General features: G+C 41.2%; 1 protein-coding gene across 3 annotated transcripts in view; it reads left to right on the top strand.

Moving 5' to 3' along the window:
• Positions 1-621: 621 nt before the first annotated feature.
• The window catches only part of ATPAF1 (ATP synthase mitochondrial F1 complex assembly factor 1), a 44612-nt gene continuing 21783 nt past the window's right edge, over positions 622-23450 (top strand). Inside the window, exons 1-7 of one of the 3 annotated variants that reach the window (XM_053575741.1) lie at positions 622-1085; positions 3919-4027; positions 7370-7420; positions 8235-8297; positions 13122-13172; positions 14941-14988; positions 23068-23163. In XM_053575741.1, the coding sequence (XP_053431716.1) occupies positions 754-1085; positions 3919-4027; positions 7370-7420; positions 8235-8297; positions 13122-13172; positions 14941-14988; positions 23068-23163 (750 nt within the window). In that variant the 5' untranslated portion in view covers positions 622-753. The remainder of the gene's footprint in view (positions 1086-3918; positions 4028-7369; positions 7421-8234; positions 8298-13121; positions 13173-14940; positions 14989-23067; positions 23164-23450) is intronic. The other 2 variants (XM_053575739.1, XM_053575740.1) reach the window with 2 other exon arrangements.

Raw genomic sequence — 23450 nt, 5'->3', positions numbered from 1 at the left:
AGCATGTGAGACACAAAGATATTGATCACCACCCTTGATCCTAGGAGCTCATTCCTGATTCAAGTGAGAAGCATCATTCCAGAGAGCAAAAAGAGCCTGAATAAAGATATGTCCAAGAACAAATGCTGGTGTCTCTGAGGGAGAGAAGAGTAGTTCAGTTTGGCTGGAGTTCAAGGTGGATGTCAGGGAAAAAAGGGAATGGAAGCTTTGGAGGTAGCTGGTGTCTTAAAAAGAACTCAGCTCTTGGGTAGAGCTTGGACAAGTCACTTCATGGTTCTTGCCCTCAGTTTTCTCACCTGTAAGATGAGGATAATAACTGCCTCACAGGGTATGACACCCATAAAATGACCTGCATTTAGTAACCTCAGTAAAGAGAAATTGCTGCTGTGGTTGTAGTTGATGAAAAAGGGCCTTCGATGCTGAAGGACACACTATTACAGCGAGTGCCAAGTAGATTCAAAAAGAAGCAAACACCGAAAGAACCTTTAAGTCCGAGCCGGACTTCTCTTTAGAGAAGAGACTTGGCACGCAAAGGCTGCCGGTCCCAAGTGGGAGGGCGTAAATCCAGGCAGCCTCCCGGGAGGAGGCGGGCCGTGGCGCACACCCCGCGGCTGGAGCGCGCGGTGCGGAGGCCGGAGCCGCGAACTTCCACCGCGTCCGGCCCCGCCTCACCCCTCACCCTCACCCGCACCCGGAACCTTGGGTGCGCGGAACCTCGGTGCTGCAGCGCCGGCGCGGAGGACTCGGAGGGGGATGGAGCGGGCGCGCGGGCCGGGGGCCGAGGCCAACGCGCCTGAGGAGGAGGAGGAAGCGGTGGAGGTGGGGGCGGCCATGGCTGCTGTGGCGGGTGTCGCGGGACCCGCGGTCCTGCAGGTAGCCGGCCTCTACCGGGGCCTGTGCGCGGTGCGTAGTCGCGCCCTAGGCCTGGGGCTCGTGTCGCCTGCTCAGCTGCGTGTGTTCCCGGTGCGCCGCGCCTCGGGCGAGCCCGAGTGGGGCGCCGACCGCAGTGGGGTTGGGGCAGAAGCCGAACTCCAGGCCAACCCCTTCTACGACCGCTACCGTGACAAGATCCAGCAGCTGCGCAGGTGCGGGTCCTGGCTGGCTGGTGACTGGCAGGGAGGGGGAGGAGGGGCGGCGCACGGCCCCAACTCGGGGTCCTGCGACAGCCCTGTCAGGTGGACACTAATACTGTCCCCACTCTACAAATGATTTGCCTAAGGTCGCTCAAATAGTGTCAGAGTTGGGAGTCTGCAAAGCTCTGGCTGTTTACACTTTTGTGTCTGTACTTTTTAGATCTGGAAACGCGAGGGTGGACTATTATGACTACTGTCAGTTCAAGCAGTCCAGAAAGACCTAGTCTCATTGTAAAAATGAAAAATGCCACCTTCTGCAGATGGGACTTAGCTCGCTCAAGGTCATATGCTAAGTCAACTGAGGCCTGGCCCAGAGCTCAGTCTCCTCTGCTTACAGCTTAGTCCCCTGACTGCAAAGGAAAAGAGGTTGGGGGTGGGGGGAGGAGCAAATCAAAGACTAATAGTGTCACAGTTGGATCATCAGTTGAACCTTCTCAGTAACATGAAAAAATTGAGGATCAGAGAAAGTAAGAGACTTGCCAAAGGTCACGCAGCAAGTTGGGATTTGTCCGACTTTGAATCCAGGATTCTTAACACTACCCCTCAGCCCCAGATGAAGTGCCTGGATACATTGGCGGGGTGCAAGGGGGCGGTAGGAGGGTCTGAAGAGTTCAGGTGGAAAGAACTGAAGATCAAAGGTGAAAATTAAAGGCTTGAGAGAGAGTTTTTCAGGGTAGGAAGGCAATTGCCTTAAGTTCTATGAGTTCTGTCTCATCTCTACTTTTCACTGCCTCAGTTCACTCCTTAATTTACTCTATCCTCACCTGAACCATTGCCCTCATTCTCTAACTAATGTTTCCCACTTCTGTTCTTGGACCCCTCTACCTCAATTATTTCACTCTCACTATAGTGATCTTTCTCATTTTCTGAAACAATGATGGAGTTAATGAATGAGTATTTTGCTCTTCTTCCAACAGCATTTAGATAGTCCCAAGTATTTTTCATCTTAAAAACCTTTCTTTGGCTTCCATTCCCCTCCAGCTGTCTGTCTTTTATCTCTCTTTGATCTCGTTTACACAAAGCATCTCTGAAGAGTTACACACTCATACTGACTACGACTTTGTCAACTCCCATTCATTCTCACCTGCTTCTGAACAAATGAATGACTGGTTTTGTTTTCTTTCTCTGCTAGATCATTCCCATCAACAATATTTACATATACGGTTATCTCCTGAAGAGTGAGCTTCCCAAGGTGCCCCATTGACTGAATAACATCCAATTTTCTTAGTGTTCCACACAGGTCCTCATGCCCTGGTCCCTGCTGGTCTCTCTAGCCTTATTTCTTACCCAAACTTCTTTGAGCATTATGGTCCATCACAGAAAAAATTGGAGAGGAGGGCATATTCCAGGTAAGAGGAGCAGCAGCATAAACAAAAGCACAGAGGCATGAAACCATCTTAATCATTTGGGGATGTTTGAACAAATGTCATCATGATACCTGTAGCACTCTCATATACTTACTTACTTGTCTATCTCTCTGCAGCTAGATAGTAAGCTCCCTGAGGTAGGGACTCAGTCTTGTTTTTATCCCCAGAGGCCAGCAAGATCTCTGCTGCTCAGATTGCCCCTCATCCTTTCTACGTGCTCACCATAGCAAGCCCAGGTGTTTGTGGCTACTAGCAGGGCTGACCCTGGTCCTAGTGTAGGTCCTAGGACTGCCTGTAGCCCTGGCCTGGGAAGTACTGTGCCCCACTAAGCAGGAAGTCCCTCCTCCTGTTCACTGAGGAGGAACTGGCTCACTATGGAAAGAAGAAAGATCAGCCCATCCATCATGGCAGTGAAGGGAATGGTGTTTGATGTCACCTCCAGAAAGCAATTTTACGGAAAGGAGGCTTTCTATAATGCCTTGTCTAAGAAATTCCAGCAGAGGGATAGTCAAGTTGTCCCTAGATCCTACCAGGGGTAGAGAACATGCAGCCTTCTGATTGCAAGATTTTTTTTTTTTTAAACTACCAAAGATGGCAAGAAAAGCTTTATCTTCCTCTGATGCACCTCTTTTAATAAAAACTTCTTGTGTAAAATTTCGATTCAGTCAAAAGGCTCAGGACCTAGAAGGCCACATTTTACCTTAAGCCTGCTGTTTCTTTACCCCTGCCAGATGTCATCCATAATAGTATGAGTCTCACAACCAAGGAGCTGGAGTCCCTAGATGGTATCTTCACAAAAGCAAACAAAGCCAAATATCCCATGATCAGCTACATAGCCTGAAGAATTCTTAACAAGGACAGCACCCCAATCTGGACTTCTGGCACAAAGACTAGTCCCATTTTGATATGAAGGGTGAGTTCTGATGTTTTATCTGTTGGAGCAGGTTTTTTGGAGCATAGGTCAGTAAGACATTCATATGTTAAATCTGCAAAATAGGCTGCCTGAGCCTCTGAATCACCAGGATCAGAATAAAACAGATATTTAACCTGGGAGGAAGAGGAAGATGTCCAGATGTGTCCAAATAAAAGTTTGACACCTAGTGGGAATACTATAGGATTCTTTCTTGAGGAGGTGATCCAGAGTGTAAGTATCTGGAGAGACCAACCTCTCTTCTCCTGCAGGAGAAAAATGTTACACAGGTCCCTTGAGGAGTAACAGTAGTTGAATAAAACTGGATTTCTTTTTCTACCTTGATTTTTTACCCTCTGCCTAGTCCTTAATAACTGAAAGCATATCTTTAAGCCTCTCTGAATGGCCAGTGTCCTTTCTCTTTGGAGTGGATCATAATGCTTTGTTATTTTTTATTTCAAAATCCAAAACATCCAGGTGGTTTACCTTTTGGTTTACCTTTGATCAGGTCTGACCCAGCTGCTTTTGAGTCTCGCCTGGAGAAGCGCAGTGAGTTTCGAAAACAACCAGTGGGGCGCTCGAGGCAAGGTGATTTCATCAAATGTATGGAGCAGAAGGTAAGACCTGCCCCTTTTTATGTTGTTAGTTTAGCAGCACTCCTCCAACCTCCTTCCCCTAACCCTTGTCCTTGAAGTGGGTTCACTGATGGGTCAGCTGCGTAAACCAAACAGCCTCTCTCCATCAGTCTGCCTCCATAGATGTGTATCCTATTCTTTCTGGGCAAGGCACTGTGGTCATGATGGAGAAGGGTAGTTCCTACTCCAAGAAGGTGCAGTCTAGTGGTCAAGGCAAGGCACACAAGGCAGTGGGTGGTAGGGATCAGGGAAAAGTTCCCTGGGGAATAGAACCTGACCGAGGCTAGGAAGGATATGAAGTATCTAAATTAAGCAGAGAGAAAGTAGGACTTGATATAGAGCAGGGGTCATGAAACTTTTTCTTTTTTCTTGAGACAGAGTCTCTCTTTGTCATCCTCAGTAGAGTGCCATGACATCATAGCTCACAGCAACCTCAAACTCTTGGGCTCAAGTGATCCTCTTGCCTCAGCCTCCCATTTAACTGGGACTACAGGTGCTTGCCACAATATCCAGCTATTTTTTTTAGAGACGCAGTCTCTACTCTCGCTCAGGCTGGTCTCAAACTCGTGAGCTCAAGCAGTCCACCCTCCTTGGCCTCACAGAGTGCTAGGATTACAGGCGTGAGCCACGGGGTCTGGCCTATGAAACTTTCTATAAAGGACCAAATAGTAATTATTTTAGTCTTTGTTGGTCATGTGGTCCCTGTTGCAACTGTGAACTCTGCTATTACAATGCAAAGGCTGGCATAGCCAATAAGCAAATAAATAGGTGTGGTTGTGTTGCAATAAAATTTAATTTACAAAAACATTTGGCAAGTTGGATATAGTTTGCCGACAACCAGCCACCCACTCCCATTTTGAGCTTTGAAAGTAAAAGGTGTTTCAGAGGACAGTGAGATACCTTGTCCAATTAAAATAAAGAGGGAAATGTTAAGACTAAATACGTAAGTTAGTCATTAAACTCCAAGCTGAAGCATTTGGGAGCAGAGATGGGATCTGAAGCCAGGTATCAAGGACCTAACTCTTGCACTTACTGGCTGGGTGACTCTGAACAAATTATGTAACCTTTCCATGCCTCAGTTTACTTATCTGTAAAATAGGAATGTTAACAGTAGAGTTAACATAGAGTTGTGCTGAAGATCAAATAAGATAATATCACGTAAAACCCTTTACACATAATATGTACTTAATACATATTAGCCATTGTTACCCTTAAATAGGAATTAAGACTGAGCAAAAGCATATTTTTTAGTGAAATACATGCTTCAGTGTGTAAATTTGGGGACATATCCATACTGTGTATGGGAAGCTGTGTATAGGAAGATTAGTGTAGTCTTTGAAACTTTTTGACCATGACCCACAGTAAGAAAAAATTTTACATTGCAAATCAGTACACATGTATGTATATGATTATTAATAAAAAATTTTTATGAACCAATGCTTGCTTCTACAACATATGGTTCATTCTTATTTTTCTTTTTCATCTTTTAAAAAATTCCAATCATAATCTACTAATTTCACGACCTATTATTTGAAAAATACTAATCTAGGGTGAAACATAGAGCAAACTGGAGTGGGAGAGGCCAGAACAGGGAATGGGCTGCTGGGAGCCTGAAACAAGGTAGTTACAGTGGAAAATTGGGATTCTACATTTTAAAGTCAAATTAGAGATAATTTATTCTTCTTAGAAAGGACTTTTTTTTACCTTGGGTGTCCTAAATTTTAAGAGAAGGTACTCAGTCTTGATAACTAGTTAATTAGAACCAGGTTAATAGTCAGTGGGTTAATCATCACAATGTTGGGGAGCAAATTCAACCTCTTGTGACAAACACAGTTTATGACTTTATGTGAGCAAACAGCTCTCTGCTACAAATATTTTAACAATCGTCATTTACTGTGGCAAACATTTGTAATAGCAAGATATAAGTCAGTGGCTCTTGGAAATATTACTATATTATAAACTCTCAATATTACATGGAAAAGCTCTTTGTCCCTTTTTAATAAACAGACTTAGAAATTCAACTTTATGATGATAAAATAAAGAATAAGTAAAGATGTAATTTAAATTATGGCAGCTCTTAGGTAAATGTTCACTTACTGTCTTCCTTATCTAGGTAGCTAGAGAGGAAGGCTAATGGCTAACTATACTGTCCATTTCCAAAGGCTTTTTTTTTTTTTTTGAGACAGATTCTCACTCTTGCTCAATCTAGAGTGCAGTGGCCTGATCATAGCAAACTACAGCCTCAAACTCTACAGCTTGAGCAATCCTCCTGCCTCAGCCTCTCAAATAGCTAGGACCACACCCAGCTAATTTTTAAAATTTTTGTAGAAATGGGGATCTCTCCATATTGCCAGGCTGGTTTTGAATCAAGGGATCCTCCCAGCTCAGCCTCCCAAAGTGCTGGGATTATTGATGTGAGCCACTGTGCACAGTCCCCAGTGTCTTTTTTTTTCTTTGAGTCACTAATTCCCTACCACACAGGACACAATACCCCCTTTTATAATAAAATTTTTTAATTCTCCCTTTCTACCCTAAAATGAAGCACAACAGGAATGCAGACAGTAAAACCTACCTACATGCATAGTTTGGGAAGGGAGATCAGTATGATGGCCTAACCATAGAATAAGTGAAAGTATTTTTTAATAAATTACATATTTTAGTATGTAAATTTTGGGTCACATCCATACTGTGAGACCTAAGGTTGTCATCGGATGCTCTTCACCTCTTTGTGAAATATACATGAACATACAAGCGGCAAATGCTAACTGGTTGTAGCCTTTATCAGAGATAATGGGCCAGAAGGAAAAATAATCACTTTCAGTTGTTTTTGGCCATTTTTGAGGGGGAGTCTAATTTGATGAAGAAAATACAAAGCCTGAGTACTAAAAAAGACTCTAATCTGCTAAGGATGACTGCCATCAAAAAGCTGTCAGAAATAAGGGGGCTTTGATAACACATCTTTCCACTTCTCACCTCCACTGTTGCTCAGTGTGGAATAGGTCAGAGGGTAAAGCACAGTAAATCCACACAGGCCTGATTATGGAAGAAGTTCCTCATATTCATAATGGCAGGTATATAATAGACTCTCAGTACCAGAAGATGGTGGTTACTGATAAATTTCTCATCTTTGCATCTCAGAATCTTAGTGAGAGAAAAGTCTCACAGACAATAATTTTAGAACAAGGTGTACAATTATAAAAAGTAGAGAGAAGTGGGTTCTGAGGTACAAAATTACTTAAGGAGATTAGATATCCCATCTAGGTTGGTGATTTGTTCCTTGTCATTAACATATAGATTAACACCCTGTCTTATTGTGTATTTCAGACAGATGCCATGGGGAAACAGCCTATCAGCAGGGGATTCACTAAGGCCAAGGTGGGTTTCTAATTAGATAGAGGGACCCAGGTCTGAAGTTATATGGTACATCTGTAATAAGAGGCTGCAAATTTGAACATATGAATTGTGATCCAATGATTTTGTATAAGATGATATTCCAAGTATAGAGATGAGAAATATGTCTATGAACTTTTGTGTCCTTGACATGACTCCTTGCCTACATGTGAGTCCTGGGAATGCTAGAGGACATCTGAAGAAAATGTAGCAACACCCTTCATTTCTGTAGGGAGTAGTGTTTTGTTTTGTTTTTTTGAGATGGAGTCTCACTTTGTCGCCCTCTGTAGAGCACTGTGCCATCATAGCTCACAGCAACCTCACACAGTTGAGCTCAAGCGATTCTCTTACCTCAGCCTCCCAAGTAGCTGGGACTACAGGCACCCATCACAACACCCAGCTACAGGGAGTAGTTTTTAAAAATTAAAAACATGTTTAGTCTGTCACTTAATTTACAAATAAGGAATTATTCCTGGTAGACTAGCAGTTAAATAAAAATAACCAAGTTTTCTCATCTTAACCAGCTGAATAGTGCTGCAGGACTTACTGGTGAGGGAGAAGCATTTGGGAAGTATGCAGTGATGTAACAGATACTCCCCAAGAATAGAACCATGAAAACCTGCCTGGGCTTGGGGTTCACTTTATCTGAGCACACAGGTTTTCTTATACTTGTTCTTTACTTATGACAGATTTGCTTCACTGTCCTGACATGTTGTCTCTCACAAGCTTAGAGATAGTTAAGCTGTTCTGTTTTATTTTTTAATTGTTGGCATTAATTACTTTTATTTTCTTTTTCAAGACTCTCAGTTCAGTCTTTAACATTGAGATGGTAAAAGAGAAAACTGCAGAGGACATAAAACAGGTAATGAATGAAAATGGGTTGGCACACTCTATGAAAATATGTGTTCTGTGGACTACATCTGAGAGTAGAAAAGAGCATGCATTTTCTGACACCTTTCTAACCATAATGAAAGGTAGTAATAAAAGGCAAAAAACGATGAATTACAGGAAGACTAATAGCATAACAAAACTTGTCTTTCTTGGTCTTACTCTTATGTGTCTGATCAACTAATGTTTCCTTTCTTTTTCATTCCTATTGCCCACATTTTTATTTATTTATTTTAGAGACAGAGTCTTTCTCTGTTGCCCTAAGTAGAGTGCTGTGGCATCATAGCTCACAGCAACCTCAAACTCTTTTTGAGGTACAAGTGATTCTTTTGCCTCAGCCTCCCAAGGAGCTGAGATTATAGGAGCCCACCACAATGCCTGGCTGTTTTTAGAGACAGGATCTCACTCTTACTCAGGCTGGTCCCAAACTCCCAAGCTCAAGCAATCCACCTGCCTTGGCCTCCCAGTGCTAGGATTACAGGCGTGAGCCACTGTGCCTTGTCCCACATTTTATTTAAAATGATTGGCACTCAATGCCTGGATTGTTGTACTGCCTTTTCACCTTGTTCTAGTTTTTCCCATTCCACCTGTAATATCCTTACCAGCTGAGTCCTCTTAAAGTTCTTCTTTCATTATGGAAGAGCATAGTATATTACCAAGCTGCCAGTTTTAAGTCCAGGAAGGGCCACGTATTAGCTGTGTGACTTGGACAAGTTAGTTGACTTCTCTGGGCCTTAGTTTTTCTACTGTAAAGTGGAGATAATATATTATTTCATTTAATTCCTCAAATTGAGTTTAAATGAGTTATTGAGGAATTAAATGAGTTACCATTTATAGAGCACTTAGAATAGTGCCTGGCAGAGAGTAAGTGCTATATTTATGTTTTTAAATCAACAAAGAAAATAAATCCTGGGAACCTGCTCATAAATGTTCCATGACTTTCCATATTCCTTTTCCTGCATTCGTAGTTCTCAATTATTACAGGACCTTCTGCAGGAAGCTTCCTGGAGACCTTTCAGTGCACTTAGGATCTATCGCATGTACTTTGATTTGATTTGCATTCCTATTTACATTCTCATGTCTACAATACTTTTCTTTGTAATTAAACAGTAGTAAGCTATTTCTTTTGCATTCTGTATAGTCCTGTGAATTACATGTTAGATAAATTGAGAGAATCAAAATAATAATGAAAGCAGTATACAGTATGTCAGGTACTATGCCTAGCGTTTCATATGCACTACTCCATTAAATTCTCTTAACAACCCTGTGAAGTTGGTGCTCTTGTTCCCAGTTTGCAACTGAGGAAACTATGACTTAAAGAGATTTTGTGACTTGGTCAGTGATAGAGCTGGGACTGAACTCATGTCTGTTTGACTCTGTATCATATTCTCTTAGAGAGAATTGTGCCCATTGTCATGGGTTTTCTTTGAATGCAGTGCCATTTATTTATTTGTTTGTTTCTTTATTTCTTTATTTTGAGACAGTCTCACTTTGTTGCTCCCGGTAGAGTGCTAGGGCATCATAGCTCACAGCAACCTCAGACTCTTGGACTCAAGTGATTCTCTTGCGTCAGCCTCCTGAGTAGCTAGGACTATAGGTTTGACATTTATTTGATACCTATTTAGTATCAGTCTATCTCTGTGCCAGACAGAGATAAATCAGAGAATTCCCAACCTTCAAGAAGTTTAAGCCTAGTGGAAGGACAGACACAAAAACAAATTAGATCAGACAAGGTTCTAACTTCTGTTAATAGAGGCTTATGCAAAGTCGCAGGGAGAACTCAGGCTGTGCCTTTGGGAAGAAGTACCAGTGGAAAATGGACACTAAGAAAATCATTTAGGGGAGAGAGAAGCCAGGCCCAGGAGACCTGATTATGACAAGTATGATTTAGACCTATAGCTTTAGATACAAATTTGTATTGATTGAAAAAAATTTTAGTAACCAAGTTCAGCTGTATTAAGAATTATCTATCAGTCTCATAAATTTCAGTGTTGGTTCATAATAAATTAATCAAAATAATCAGAATATGCTTTCCTTAAATTGAGAAGGCATGTTTTAACATGCAAAAAACAAACAAAAAAAGCAAAGCAACCTTAGGCTGCATTAATAGTGTGGTTTGCTACTATGAAACTAATTTATAGTTTTCATATGAAAGCTATAACCCAATTATAGCCCAAGAATAAGGGGAAGCGAGGGGAGTGGAGGAAGGGTAATTGGTGGGACCACACCTACAGTGCATCTTACAAGGGTACATGTGAAACTTACTAAATGTAGACTATAAATGTCTTAACACAATAACTAAGAAAATGCCATGAAGGCTGTTATTAACCAGTTTGATGAAAATATTTCAAATTATATATAAAACCAGCACATTGTACCCCATGATTGCATTAATGTACACAGCTATGATGTAATAGAAAAAAAATTTAAAAAAAAATGGTGTGGTTTGCATGGGTCCTAGGAGGTAATCATCCTTTTGTGCTCTGTGTATCTATGCTGTGTGTATCTGTGCTCTGTGTATCTACAGTTGGAGCCCCACATTTCAACAGGAATGTTACCAGAGCAGAGCAACTCTAAAGGAGGGTAACCCATTTTTCAACACCAGCTCACTCAGGTGTCACCTTGATGATGATGCCTTCCCCTACTTCTGTGCCTTTGCTAGTGTTGTCATTCCCTGCTTAGAACATGTCTCTTATCTCCTCCTGCCTTATCTTTCACCTTCCCAGCCTGCTTGTTTACTTGACTGACTCCTGATCATTCTTTTTTTTGTGTGTGTGGTTTTTGGCCAGGGCTGGGTTTGAACCCGCCATCTCGGGCATATAGGACCGGCGCCCTACTCCTTGAGCTACAGGCGCTGCCAACCCCTGATCATTCTTAATGATACAGCTCAAATGTCCCTAAATTAACTTCCCTGAGTTAAATGCTTCATTTAGAAGCTCTGTGGCTGGAACCAAGGCAGAAACCAAATATATGTTTTTTATTACGCTATGTCATAGTCGTCTAACACAGGCAGCATTTCTGAATATTTTTTATTGCAAGACGTTGGTGACAACTCAAGCAGACGTCCTGCCTATAAGACCTTTGCAAATAAGTGAGGGAGCTAGATCCATGTGCAGGTGACCTTGTAATGAACTAGCATATCATAGGCTTCTTTATAGAGGTAGAAAGTACAAAAGCAATTCATAGGAAGACTTTTGACTGAAATGATCAAGGGAGACTACCTGGAAGAAGAGGCATATAAACTCAGCTTTAGAGGACAGGAAGAATTTGGGGGGTCAGGGATACAGAGGGGAAGGCTTTTCATTTAGAGCCAATAACATGAAAAGACATGTAGGACAATATGAATAGTAGTAAAAACTCTGAGCACAGAGCATCCATATGATATAATGCTAAATGATAAAAAAGCAGGACACAGGATTGACTATACGTTATATCTATGTATACTAAAAAGAAAAAAATACTAAGATATACCAGAAACAAATACATCAAAATAGCAGTGTTAGGGTAGTAGGACTATGGGTGTTTTTTTTTTTTCCTTTTTCCTATTTTCTTATTTTGTAATTTCATTACATAGTAGAACTTTCATCATCTACCACCTCTCTACATTAACTACCTCCTTAAATTGACCTGATTTTCATAGACCACGCATGCACCATATCTACATATCAGTACAGTAGATCTAGTTCCCTATGTTGACCAGTTTGTTACAGTCCTTTGGTCAACTTACAGAGGTTCTACTTTATACATTTTTATTCTTTATTTTTTGGTGTTTTGCATCATGAACAATTGTGCCTGCTTTGTTCTTTGGTGCCAAGCAGAAGTAGAACTTCTTTTTCTTTTGTAGAGACAGAGTCTCACTTTATGGCCCTCAGTAGAGTGCGTGGCCTCACACAGCTCACAGCAACCTCCAACTCCTGGGCTTAAGCGATTCTCTTGCCTCAGCCTCCTGAGTAGCTGGGACTACAGGCGCCTGCCACAACGCCCGGCTATTTTTTGGTTGCAGTTCAGCCGGGGCCGGGTTTGAACCCGCCACCCTCGGTATATGGGGCCGGCGCCTTACCGACTGAGCCACAGGCGCCGCCCAAAGTAGAACTTCTATGCCATAGTTAGATCCAGCAGACTCCATCTCTTCCCCAGATGGAAGACTTTGTAGAAGCAAGATTTTTAAGAGCTACCTATAACACGGCATGATACTTAATAAAAGTTTTATTATTTGTAGTGTTTACTTTGTGCCAGGCACTGTGTTGGGCACAAATCTACATTACTTCAGCTAGTCTTCACAGTGATTCTGTGAGGTTGCTTTTATTGCTATTTATTGGTGTTTTTTAGGTAGTTTTCAGTAATTTGCCCACAGTAGCATAGTGAGTAAATGATTGGAGCTAAGATTCACATCTAGGTCTGCCTAACCCCAAACCCTACATTCTGAGTGACTGATATCCTGGCTCCCTGAGAAAGCCCATTGTTGGCTGGGACATGCAGGTTTAGGGAGGAAAGAAAGAAATGGAAATAAAGAGGTTGTTTATCACACACAAGGCGCATCTTGAAAGCAGTGATTTAAAGAGTCATAGAATCACTTTCTCTGACAGGAATTGTTGTTAAGAGTTACCATTTAATCATATAGAAGAGTGGATTATATAAAATCCTTGTTGTAATTACATACTAATAATAAAAGTATTACATTGGGTCTCTCCTCGTTATCAAATAACACATTACTCTGGACAATGAATGCTTGTCACTATTTCTTAGCACAGGTTGAAAAGATTACCCACATGTCACAGACACTCTCTTTTTTATACAGATTTGGCAGCAGTATTTTGCAGCAAAAGATACAGTCTACGCAGTTATTCCAGTAAGTAGTTTAGTTGGAAAATGAAAGTGTTTCAGCATGAAGGTCACCTCTCTAACCTTAGCAGGCAGTTGCCTTTACTTTTTCTATGTTTATTGCCTCTTGAGAACTACCCTTTTACAACTCTAAGGTTTTTTATTATGCCCTGAGCACCAAACATTGGAAGCTCCTTATGGTATATTTATGGCTCTTGTTTTCCCTCTTTCTGGTTTAGAAATGTCTTTGAGTCAAGTCTCTGACAAGGGAACATGGTATAAGTTCTTGTTGCTGAGTAATTTCCAGATGTCTTTTGTTTCTTTTTGGTGTTTTCCAACCAAGACGTTGGAGTTTAAGACAAGGCCTCTAGCATATTTTCCCCTTCTTGTCTGTAAGGGGGATTAGCTTATATCTGAGCTAATCTGGAGCCTCTCCTAGTCTTTCTCTGCCATTTCTCCTTACCAAGTGGCATTTTCTTTATTTTTCCCTTTTTGAAATTGTTGTCTTAGAGATGATCACCAGCCACTGCCTGACCATTAAGATCTGTGATAGAGAAGGGATGCTGCTGGAAATCAGCCACTGTAATAAAGCATTTGAAGCATTGGGTTATCAACTAGTTTTAATTATTCTTCTTCCCTGATGAAGGGACTTAGCTTAAGTTTATATGAAGCACACACAAATAGTGCTAAATTTATATAAGATTAAGGAGAAAAACATATAGATGGAAGGATAAAATTGAGCCTTTGGTTGTAAGTATATCACTATTTTTTCTTTTTTTTTTTTTTTGAAACAGAGAGTTTTTTTTGAAACAGAGTTTTTTTTGAAACAGAGTCTCAAGCTATTGCCCTGGGTAGAGTGCTATGGCGTTACAGCTCACAGCAATATCCACCTTTTGGGCTTAAGCGATTCTCTTGCCTCAGCCTCCCAAGTAGCTGGGACTACAGGCGCCTGCCACAATACCCAGCTATTCTTTTTTTTGGTTGTAGTTGTCATTATTGATTGGCAGACCCGGGCTAGATTCAACCCCACCAGCTCCAGTGTATGTGGCTGGCGCCCTAGCTGGCTGACCTACAAGCGCCGAGCCATGTGTATCACTGTATTTTTCAATCTCTTAAAAATACATGTTCTTACCCATTGTGAGTTCAATAGCCAAAAGAGCTGCACTTTTCATGATGTTTTAGATCTCTGATACCCACTGTTTGAACAAACCTTAGCTCTCCCTCTGACTGACTTAATGTCTCTACCACTTGCCAGAGGTCTCCAGAGAGTTTGGTATGTTGAAGCAACTACTCTTCGCATGTAATTCTGACAATGAACAGTAAAACATATGTCTGTTTTTTTCCTGTCTTTCTGTCAGTTTGTAAACAATGGAATTTGAAAGGTTGTTTTAGTTGTATTTAGTTCTAGAATTTAGTCTTGGGGAATTTATTTATTTTTCTTTTCTTTTTTTTCTTTATTTGAAACAGAGTCTCAAGCTATTGCCCTGGGTAGAGTGCTGTGGAGTCATAGCTCACAGCAACCTCAATCTCCTGGGCTTAAGCAGTTTTCTTGCCTCAGCCTCCCAAGTAGCTGAGACTATAGGTGCCAGCCACAATGCCTAGCTATTTTTTGTTGGAGTTGTCATTGTTGTTTTAGCTGGCCCAGGCTGGGTTCGAACCCGCCGACTTCTGTGTATATGGCTGGTGCCGTAACCACTGTGCTACAGGTTCCGAGCCAGTCTTGGGGAATTTAAATGTGATATGGCCTTTTCTGTTCTCCTGTTTGTGGCTTAATTTTATTCTTTTCCACCTTACAGGAAGAAAAGTTTGATTTGATCTGGAACCGGGCTCAGTCCTGTCCAACAGTAAGTTTTCGATGACCATCTAAGGATTGCTTATCAATGCTGCAAAACAAGGGTGTTTTCCCACCAATCACATCATATTCCATATTGTCTTGCATGTTATTATGCTCTGTTTATTTAACAAAGATGCTCGTATGTTGATTATACTGATAAGTATCATTTCATAAGTTCAGCCTTATGAAATTGTGTGAGTTTGGCTCAATAAGCCTCTGGCTTTTTAGCTGTCTACCACATCTCATCCCTTTCTGGTATGGATCTTAATCTGTTGGTATAAGTGCATTTTGAAAGATAACTTTTTTTTTTTGGCCTTTATTATTATTTTTTAATTAACACATAATTACACATATTTATGGGGTACAGTGATATTCATTACACATATATAATGTGTAATGGTCAAATCAGGATAATTGGCATATCCATCACCTCAAACACTTATCTTTATTTTTTTTGTTGGGAACATTCAAAATCCATTCTTCTAGCTGTTTGAAAATATACACTAAATTGTTAATTGTAGTCACCCTATAGTGCCCTAGAATTTATTTCTCCTGTCTAGCTGTTCTTCTGTATCCATTAACCAACCTTTGCCTGTCCCTCTGTGCCCACCCCCCTTCTCTGCTGGTAACTACTGCTCTAATCGCTACTTCTACAAGATCAACTTTCTTAGCTTCCCCATTTGAGTGACACGTGGTATTTGTCATTCTGCATCTGGTTCATTTCACTTAACGTATTCACCAAGCTTGTACACATTACCATGAAAGAAAGAGTTTATTTTATTTATTTATTTATTTATTTATTTTTGAGACAGCGCCTCAAGCTGCCGCCCTGGGTAGAGTGCTGTGGCATCACAGCTCACAGCAACCTCCAACTCCTGGGCTCAAGCGATTCTCCTGCCTCTGCCTCCCAAGTAGCTGGGTCTACAAGCACCCACCACTATGCCCAACTATTTTTTGGTTGCAGCCATCATTGTTGTTTGGCGGGCCCAGGCTGGATTCAAACCCACCAGCTCAGATGTATGTGGTTGGCACCTTAGCCTTAGCTGCTTGAGCCACAGATGCCAAGCCAAGACTTTCTCTTTTATGGCTAAATAGCATTCCATTATTTTGGGGGTTTTTGTTTGTTTGTTTTTGAGACAGAGTCTCACTGTGTTGCGCCCTCATAGAGTGCCGTGGCATCACAACTCACAGCAAATTCAAACTCTTGGGCTTAAGTGATACTCTTGCCTCAGCCTCCCAAGTAGCTGGGACTACAGGCGCCCGCCACAACGCCGACTATTTTTTGGTTGTAGTAGTCATTGTTGTTTGGCAGGCCCAGGCTGAGTTCGAACCCACCAGTTCTGGTGTAAGTGGCTGGCACCCTTGCCACTGAGCTACAGGCACCGAGCCATAACATTCCATTGTTATTTGTACATCACATTTTCTTTATCCATTGATGGATACTTAGATTGATTCCATAGCTTGGCTATTGTGAATAGTGCTACAGTAACATATTGATGATTTCCTTTTCTTTGGATATATAGTTATATATATAGTTATATAGTTATATATATATTATATATCCAAAGAAAAGGAAATGGTAATGGGATTGTTGGATCATGTGGTATTTCTATTTTTTTGCAAAACCATCATACTGTTTTCCATAATGCCTACACTAACTTTTATTCCTACTAATAATTTGTAAGAGTTGTCCTTTCTCTGCATCCTTACTAGCATTTGTTAATTTTTATCTTTGATGACAGCTATTCTAACTAGGGTGGGATGCCTGTTTTGTTGCCAGTTTTCTTTCTAGTTTTGGCTATGCTATCCTATTAAGATGTACCTAAAAGGAATTATGAGGTTGTTGCTGGAGTAATAAGCTGCCAGAAAGCCTGAAGAAAAGGGAGAAGGTGGCCTGAACCAGCTAACTTGGTATCAGTAATGATTTCTAGGGTTTTCAAAAATTTTCCTAACATTGCGGAAAATAAAGAATACCTGAGCAAATGGAGCGGTATATGCCATATTCATGGATTGGATGACTTAATATTGTTAAAATGACAGTTCTCCCTATATTGGTCTCTAGATTAGATATGATAACAATCAAAACGTCAAAAGGCTTTCTTTTTTTTTTTTTTTTCCAGAAATTTAAAAGCTGGTTTTAAAAGTTTATTTGGGGGTAGGCACCTGTAGCTCATTGGCTAGCGTGCCAGCCACATACAACGGGGCTGGCAGGTTCAAACCCAGCCCTGGCTGGCTAAAGACAGTAATGACAACTACAACCAAAAAATAGCTGGGCATTTTGGCAGGCACCTATAGTCCCAGCTACTTGGGAGGCTGAGGCAAGAGAATCGCTTAAGCCCAAGAGTTTTGAATTTGCTGTGAGCTGTGACACCATAGCACTCTACCGAGGGTGCAACATAGTGAGGCTCTGTCTCAGAAAAAAAATAAATAAAAGTTTATTTGAATATCCAAATGGCCTAAAACAATTTTGAAAAAAATAAAGCTAGAGAAATTACATTTCCTTATTTTGAGACTTACAAAGATATGGTAATGAAACAATATAGTATTTGTATAAAAACAGACATATAGATCAATGGAACAGAACAGAGAGTCCAGGAATAGACTAACTTATATGTGGTTAGCTGTTTTTCAACAATGGTGCCAAGAAATTAAGTAGGAAAAGATAATCTTTTCAGCAAATGCTACTAAAACAATTGAATATAGTGTGCAAAAAAGCCTCTACTCTTACCTTACTATATACAAAAATTAACTCAAAATATGAGCTCAGACAATTAAGTTTATGAACTCGTCCTAGAGAAAGTACTACGTACATCATTGCTGAATATCACTATGGTCATCTTCAAAATATTCCCCTTGGGAAACTACACTGACGCCAGTGCCTCTTCTTCAAAGCACTTCTAGGATGAGTTCACAAACTTAATTGCCTGACCTTGTAGACTAGACATAAATGTAATTTATAGAAGAAGATAAAAGGGACTATCTCAGTGATCTTAGATTTGGCAAAGATTTCTTTATTTTTTGAGACACACAGCAACCTCAAACTGTTGGGCTTAAGTGATTCTCTTGATTCAGCCTCCCAAGTAACTGGAACTATAGGCTCCACAACGCCAGCTATTTTGTTGTTGTTGTTGTCCTTGTTTAGCAGGCTGAGGCTGGGTTTGAACCCACCAGCCCCGGTGCATGTGGCCAACACCCTAACCTATGGGTGCTGAGCCAGAGATTTCTTAAGTACATCACAAAAAGCACACACTATAAAAGAAAAATATCAATAGATTAGATTTCATCAAATTTAAGACATTCTATTTGTACACCTATGTTCATAGCAGCAGTAGTCACAATAGCAAAAGGTGGAAGCAATTCATGTTATATCAGAAACTCTTATAGTTCAATAATAAGAAGACAGACAGCCCAATTTAAAAATAGACAAAAGGCGGTGTTGTGGCAGGCGCCTGTAGTCCCAGCTACTAGGGAGGCTGAGGCAAGAGAATTGCTTAAGCCCAGGAGTTGGAGGTTGCTGTGAGCTGTGTGATGCCATGGCACTCTACCGAGGGCCATAAAGTGAAACTCTGTCTCTACAAAAAATAAAAAATAGGGGGGCTCCTGTGGCTCAGTCGGTAGGGCGCCGGCCCCATATACCGAGGGTGGTGGGTTGAAACCCGGCCCGGCCAAACTGCAACCAAAAAAATAGCTGGGTGTTGTGGTGGTCGCCTGTAGTCCCAGCTACTCGGGAGGCTGAGGCAAGAGAATCGCTTAAGCCCAGGAGTTGGAGGTTGCTGTGAGCTGTGTGAGGCCATGGCACTCTACTGAGGGCCATAAAGTGAGACTCTGTCTCTACAAAAAATAAATAAATAAATAAATAAATAAAATAAAAATAGACAAAAGGCTGGGCATGGTGGCTTGTCCCTATAATCCTAGCACTTTGGAAGGCCAAAGCAGGGGGATTGCTTGAGGCCAGGAGTTTGAGACCAGCCTGAGCAACATCTTAAGATCCTATCCCAATAATTAAGTAAATGAGGTGAGGGATATATTAACCAGTACAGATGTAAGCATTCCAAACTGTGTATGAAATCAGCACATTGTACTCCATAAATGCATTAATAGATAGATGATCTACCTCTTTATAATTTAATAAATAAATAAATAAAATGAAAAAAATGTTTAAAAAGATCCTAACCCTACAAAAATTAGAAAAACTAGCTGGACATGGTGGCACGTGCTAGTAGTCTCAGCTACTTAGGAGGCTAAAGCAGGAGGATCACTTGAGCCCAGATGTTTGAGGTTATAGTAAGCTCTGATGATACCACTATACTCCAGCCTGTACAGCTGAGTGAGAGCCTATCTCAAAAAAAAAAAAAAGTAATAATGGACAGAAGCAACCTCAAACTCTTGGGCTTAAGTGATTCTCTTGCCTCAGCCTCCCAAGGAGCTGGGACTACAGGCGCCCGCCACAACACCTGGCTATTTTTTGTTGCAGTTGTCGTCGTTGGTTAGTTGGCCAGGGCCAGGTTCAAACCCACCATCTTAGATGTATGTGGCTGGCGCCATAACCACGGTGCTCCGGGCACCAAGCCTGGACAGAAGTTTTGAATAGACAGCTTGCCAAAGAAGTAGAATGGCAGATAAGATATTCAATATCATTAGTCATAATTGGAATACAAATGAAAACCACCGTGAGATACCACTACACTGGCTAAAATCTTTATTGCTAGTTAAAATTTTTGATTGATCATACTAAGTATTGGTGAGGATTTGGACAACTAAAACTCTCCTTTCTTGCTGGTGATAATATAAAATGGTATAAGCACTTCAGAAAACAGTTTGGTGATTTCTTTAAAAGTCAGACATATAGGTGGTGCCCGTGGCTCAGTGGGTAGACTGCCAGTCACATACACCGAGGCTGGCAGGTTCAAACCTGGCCTGGGTCAGTTAAAGCAACAATGACAATTGCAACAACAACAAAAAAAAACAGCCAGGCATTGTGGCAGGTGCCTGTAGTCCCGGCTACCTGGGTGGCTGAGGCAAGAGAATCGCTTAAGCCCAGGAGTTTGAGGTTGCTGTGAGCTGTGATGCCATGGCACTCAACCCAGGGCGACAGCTTGAGACTCTGTCTCAAAAAAAAAAAAAAAGTTAGGCTTGGCAGCAGCCACATACACCAAGAGTGGCAGGTTCAAACCTGGCCCGGGCCAGCTAAACAACAATGACAACTGCGACAACAAATAGCCAGGCGTTGTGTTGGGCACCTATCGTACCAGCTACTTGGGAGCCGAGGCAAGAGAGTCACTTAAGCCCAAGAGTTTGAGGTTGCTGTGAGCTGCGACACCATGGCACTCTACCCAGGGCTACATAGTGAGACTCTGTCTCAAAAAAAAAAAAAAGGTTAGACATATATCTGCTGTACTAACTAACCATTCCCTTTCTAGATACTTTCCCAAGAGAACTTGTACAAATGTTCAAGCAGCTTTATTTGTAATAACCAAACACTGGAAATGATCCAAATGTCCATCACAGGTGCATAGAAATTGTGGAAAGAGAGAATGTATTTGGTGAAATTGTGGAAAGACAGAATGATGTATGTACATAATTTCAATAAAAAGGAATATACTATAACACATACAACAACATGGTTAGATCACAAAACAATTATGCCGAGTGAAAGAAACCAACCAAAAGAAGTATATAGTCTGTGGTTCCATTTATACAGAATTTTACAAAGTGTACAGACTGACCTATAGAGACAGAAAACAATCAGTGATTACCTATGAACAGTTGAATACTGGGAAGTATAGTTGGACACAAGAAAACTTTTAGAGATTATACAGGCATTTGTTATGTTAATTGTAGTTTTGGTTTCCCAGTACATGTATATAAAACTCATCAAATTATATACTTTAAATATGTGCAATTTATTAAATTTTCTAAAACTCTAAAAAAAATTTTTTTCTCTAGCAAGGGATCAGCTATCAGGCAGTTGATAGATAAGTTTATCTCATCTAATAACAGTAAATTGGAGCCTGAGATGTTGGCAATAAGAAACCAGTTCTGGGCTAAGCACAATGGCTCACACCTATAATCCTTGTATTTGGGAAGGCCAAGATGGTCGATTGCTTAAGCTTAGGAGTTTTAGACCAACCTAAGCAAAAGCAAGACCCCGTCTGCACTAAAAATAGAAATAAAATAGCTGGGCATTATGTCAGGTATCTGTAGTCCCACCTACTTGGGAGGCTGAGGCAAGAAGATTGCTTGAGCCCCAGGGTTCAAGGTTGTGAGATAGGACACCACAGTACCTACACAGGGCATAGAATGAAAAACAACACAAAGCCAATTCTGTGACTTTTGTTCATTAGACTGATAATACTTAATTTTGTTCTGGCACCATTCTCTTCTCCCTCGCTTCTCCCCAATTTTAAACATCTTGAACAAGAAACTAATTGTTTCTTGGTGTTTAGTCTAAGCCATGTTCCAATATTAGCCCCAACTGATAGAAGATGAAGTAATTTACAACAAGTGGAACAAAAGTTATTTTAGCAATATTAGAAAGTTTAGGAATTGACTGGGCGGCGCCTGTGGCTCAGTCGGTAAGGCGCCGGCCCCATATACCGAAGGTGGCGGGTTCAAGCCCAGCCCCAGCCAAAACTGCAACCAAAAAATAGCCGGGCGTTGTGGCGGGCGCCTGTAGTCCCAGCTGCTCGGGAGGCTGAGGCAAGAGAATCGCTTAAGCCCAGGAGTTGGAGATTGCTGTGAGCTGTGTGAGGCCACGGCACTCTACCGAGGGCCATAAAGTGAGACTCTGTCTCTACAAAAAAAAAAAAAAAGAAAGTTTAGGAATTGAAAAAGACCCAAATATTCATTAAGAAAAGAATAGATAACCAGGTTTGGTGGCTAATGCCTATAATCTTAGCACTCTGGGAGGCCAAGGCAGGTGGACTGCTTGAGCTCATGAGTTCGAGGCACCCTGAGCAAAAGCGAGACCCCTATCTCCACTAAAAATAGAAAAACCGAGGCAAGAGGATTGCTCGAATCCAAGAGTTGGAGGTTACTGTGAGCTATGACACCACAGCACTCTACCCAGGGCAACAGCTTGAGATTCTGTCTGAAAAAAAGAAAAGAACAGATAAACCCAATTGTGATAAATTTCTACAGTAGAATTTCATACAACAGCGAAAAATTCATAGTGTTGCATTTATCAACATGGGTAGATCTCAGAAGTGTAATGTGAAATTAGAAAAGCAAGTTACAAAAGTATACATGCACTTTGATAAAATTTAAGTTTTTAAACATCCAAACTATTTTTGTTTATATTTATACACATATACATTAAAAGTATAAAAATATGAAAGTGAATGACAGATACCAAATGTAGAATAAGCCAAGCGTGGTGGCTCACACCCTTAATTCCAGCATTCTAGGAGGCTAAGGCAGAAAGGTCACCTGAGGCTGGGAGTTCGAGACCAGACTGGGCAACATAGTGAGGCCCTGAGCCAGGTATGGCTAATTTAGCCCACAGAAAAACCAAATGCAGGGTAGATGGTAACCCGGGGGTGGGATTAGAATGGGGTATAGAGGGAGCCTCTGTTGTGTCTCTAACGCTTTCTTTTTTAGGTGGATTGAGAAGTGTATGACTGTTTATTACATTATCATATGAATTTCATAATTTATGTGTTTTTATTTATTTTTAGAAATATGGTCTCACTCTTTTGCTGAGGCTGGAAGACAGTGGTGCAGTCATAGCTCATTGCACCCTCCAACTCCCAACTCCTGGGTTTAAGCAATCCTCTTCCCTCAGTTTCCTGAGTTCCTGAGACCACAGGCATACACCACTCCACTTGGCTAATTTTTCTTTTATTTTTTCTTAGAGACAGGATCTTACCATGTTGTCCAGGCTGGTCTTGAACTCCTGGCCTCAAGCAGTCCTCTTGGCTCTGCCTCCCAAAGTGCTGGGATTACAGATATGAGCCACCATGCCTGGCCTGAATTTCGTAATTATTGTAAAACCAAATATTGAAGAAACAGAGTGAATGGTACAGGTGGTTAGCTATAGACCAAATTATTTCATTTATTCATTTATCTCTTATGTATCTACTTCCCATAGTTTCTGTGTGCGCTGCCAAGAAGAGAAGGTTATGAGTTCTTCGTAGGACAATGGACAGGTACTGAACTCCACTTCACTGCACTTATAAATGTTCAGGTAAGTGGCTTGCATTCTTCCTCAAGAGGACTACCCCTTGATGAGACTAGGAGCCTTTGCTGAGACTCAGAGGCATAAGCTATCTACCAAGTCCTAGCATTTTTTGCTATACCACTGATGAAATTGTCATACTTTGTTATGTTGGACTAGTTTTAGGTTTTTTTGTTTTGTTTTGTTTTGTTTTTGCAGTTTTTGGCCAGGGCTGGTTTTGAACCCGCCACCTCTGGCATATGGGGCCAGCGCCCTACTCTGTTGAGCCACAGGCACCGCCCTGTTGGACTAGTTTT

The sequence above is a fragment of the Nycticebus coucang genome, chromosome 22 (assembly GCF_027406575.1).
Source record: "Nycticebus coucang isolate mNycCou1 chromosome 22, mNycCou1.pri, whole genome shotgun sequence".
Classification (NCBI taxonomy): domain Eukaryota; kingdom Metazoa; phylum Chordata; class Mammalia; order Primates; family Lorisidae; genus Nycticebus; species Nycticebus coucang.
The sequence above is the reverse complement of the archived record's forward strand: the minus strand, read 5'-3'. Positions and strand labels throughout refer to the sequence as shown.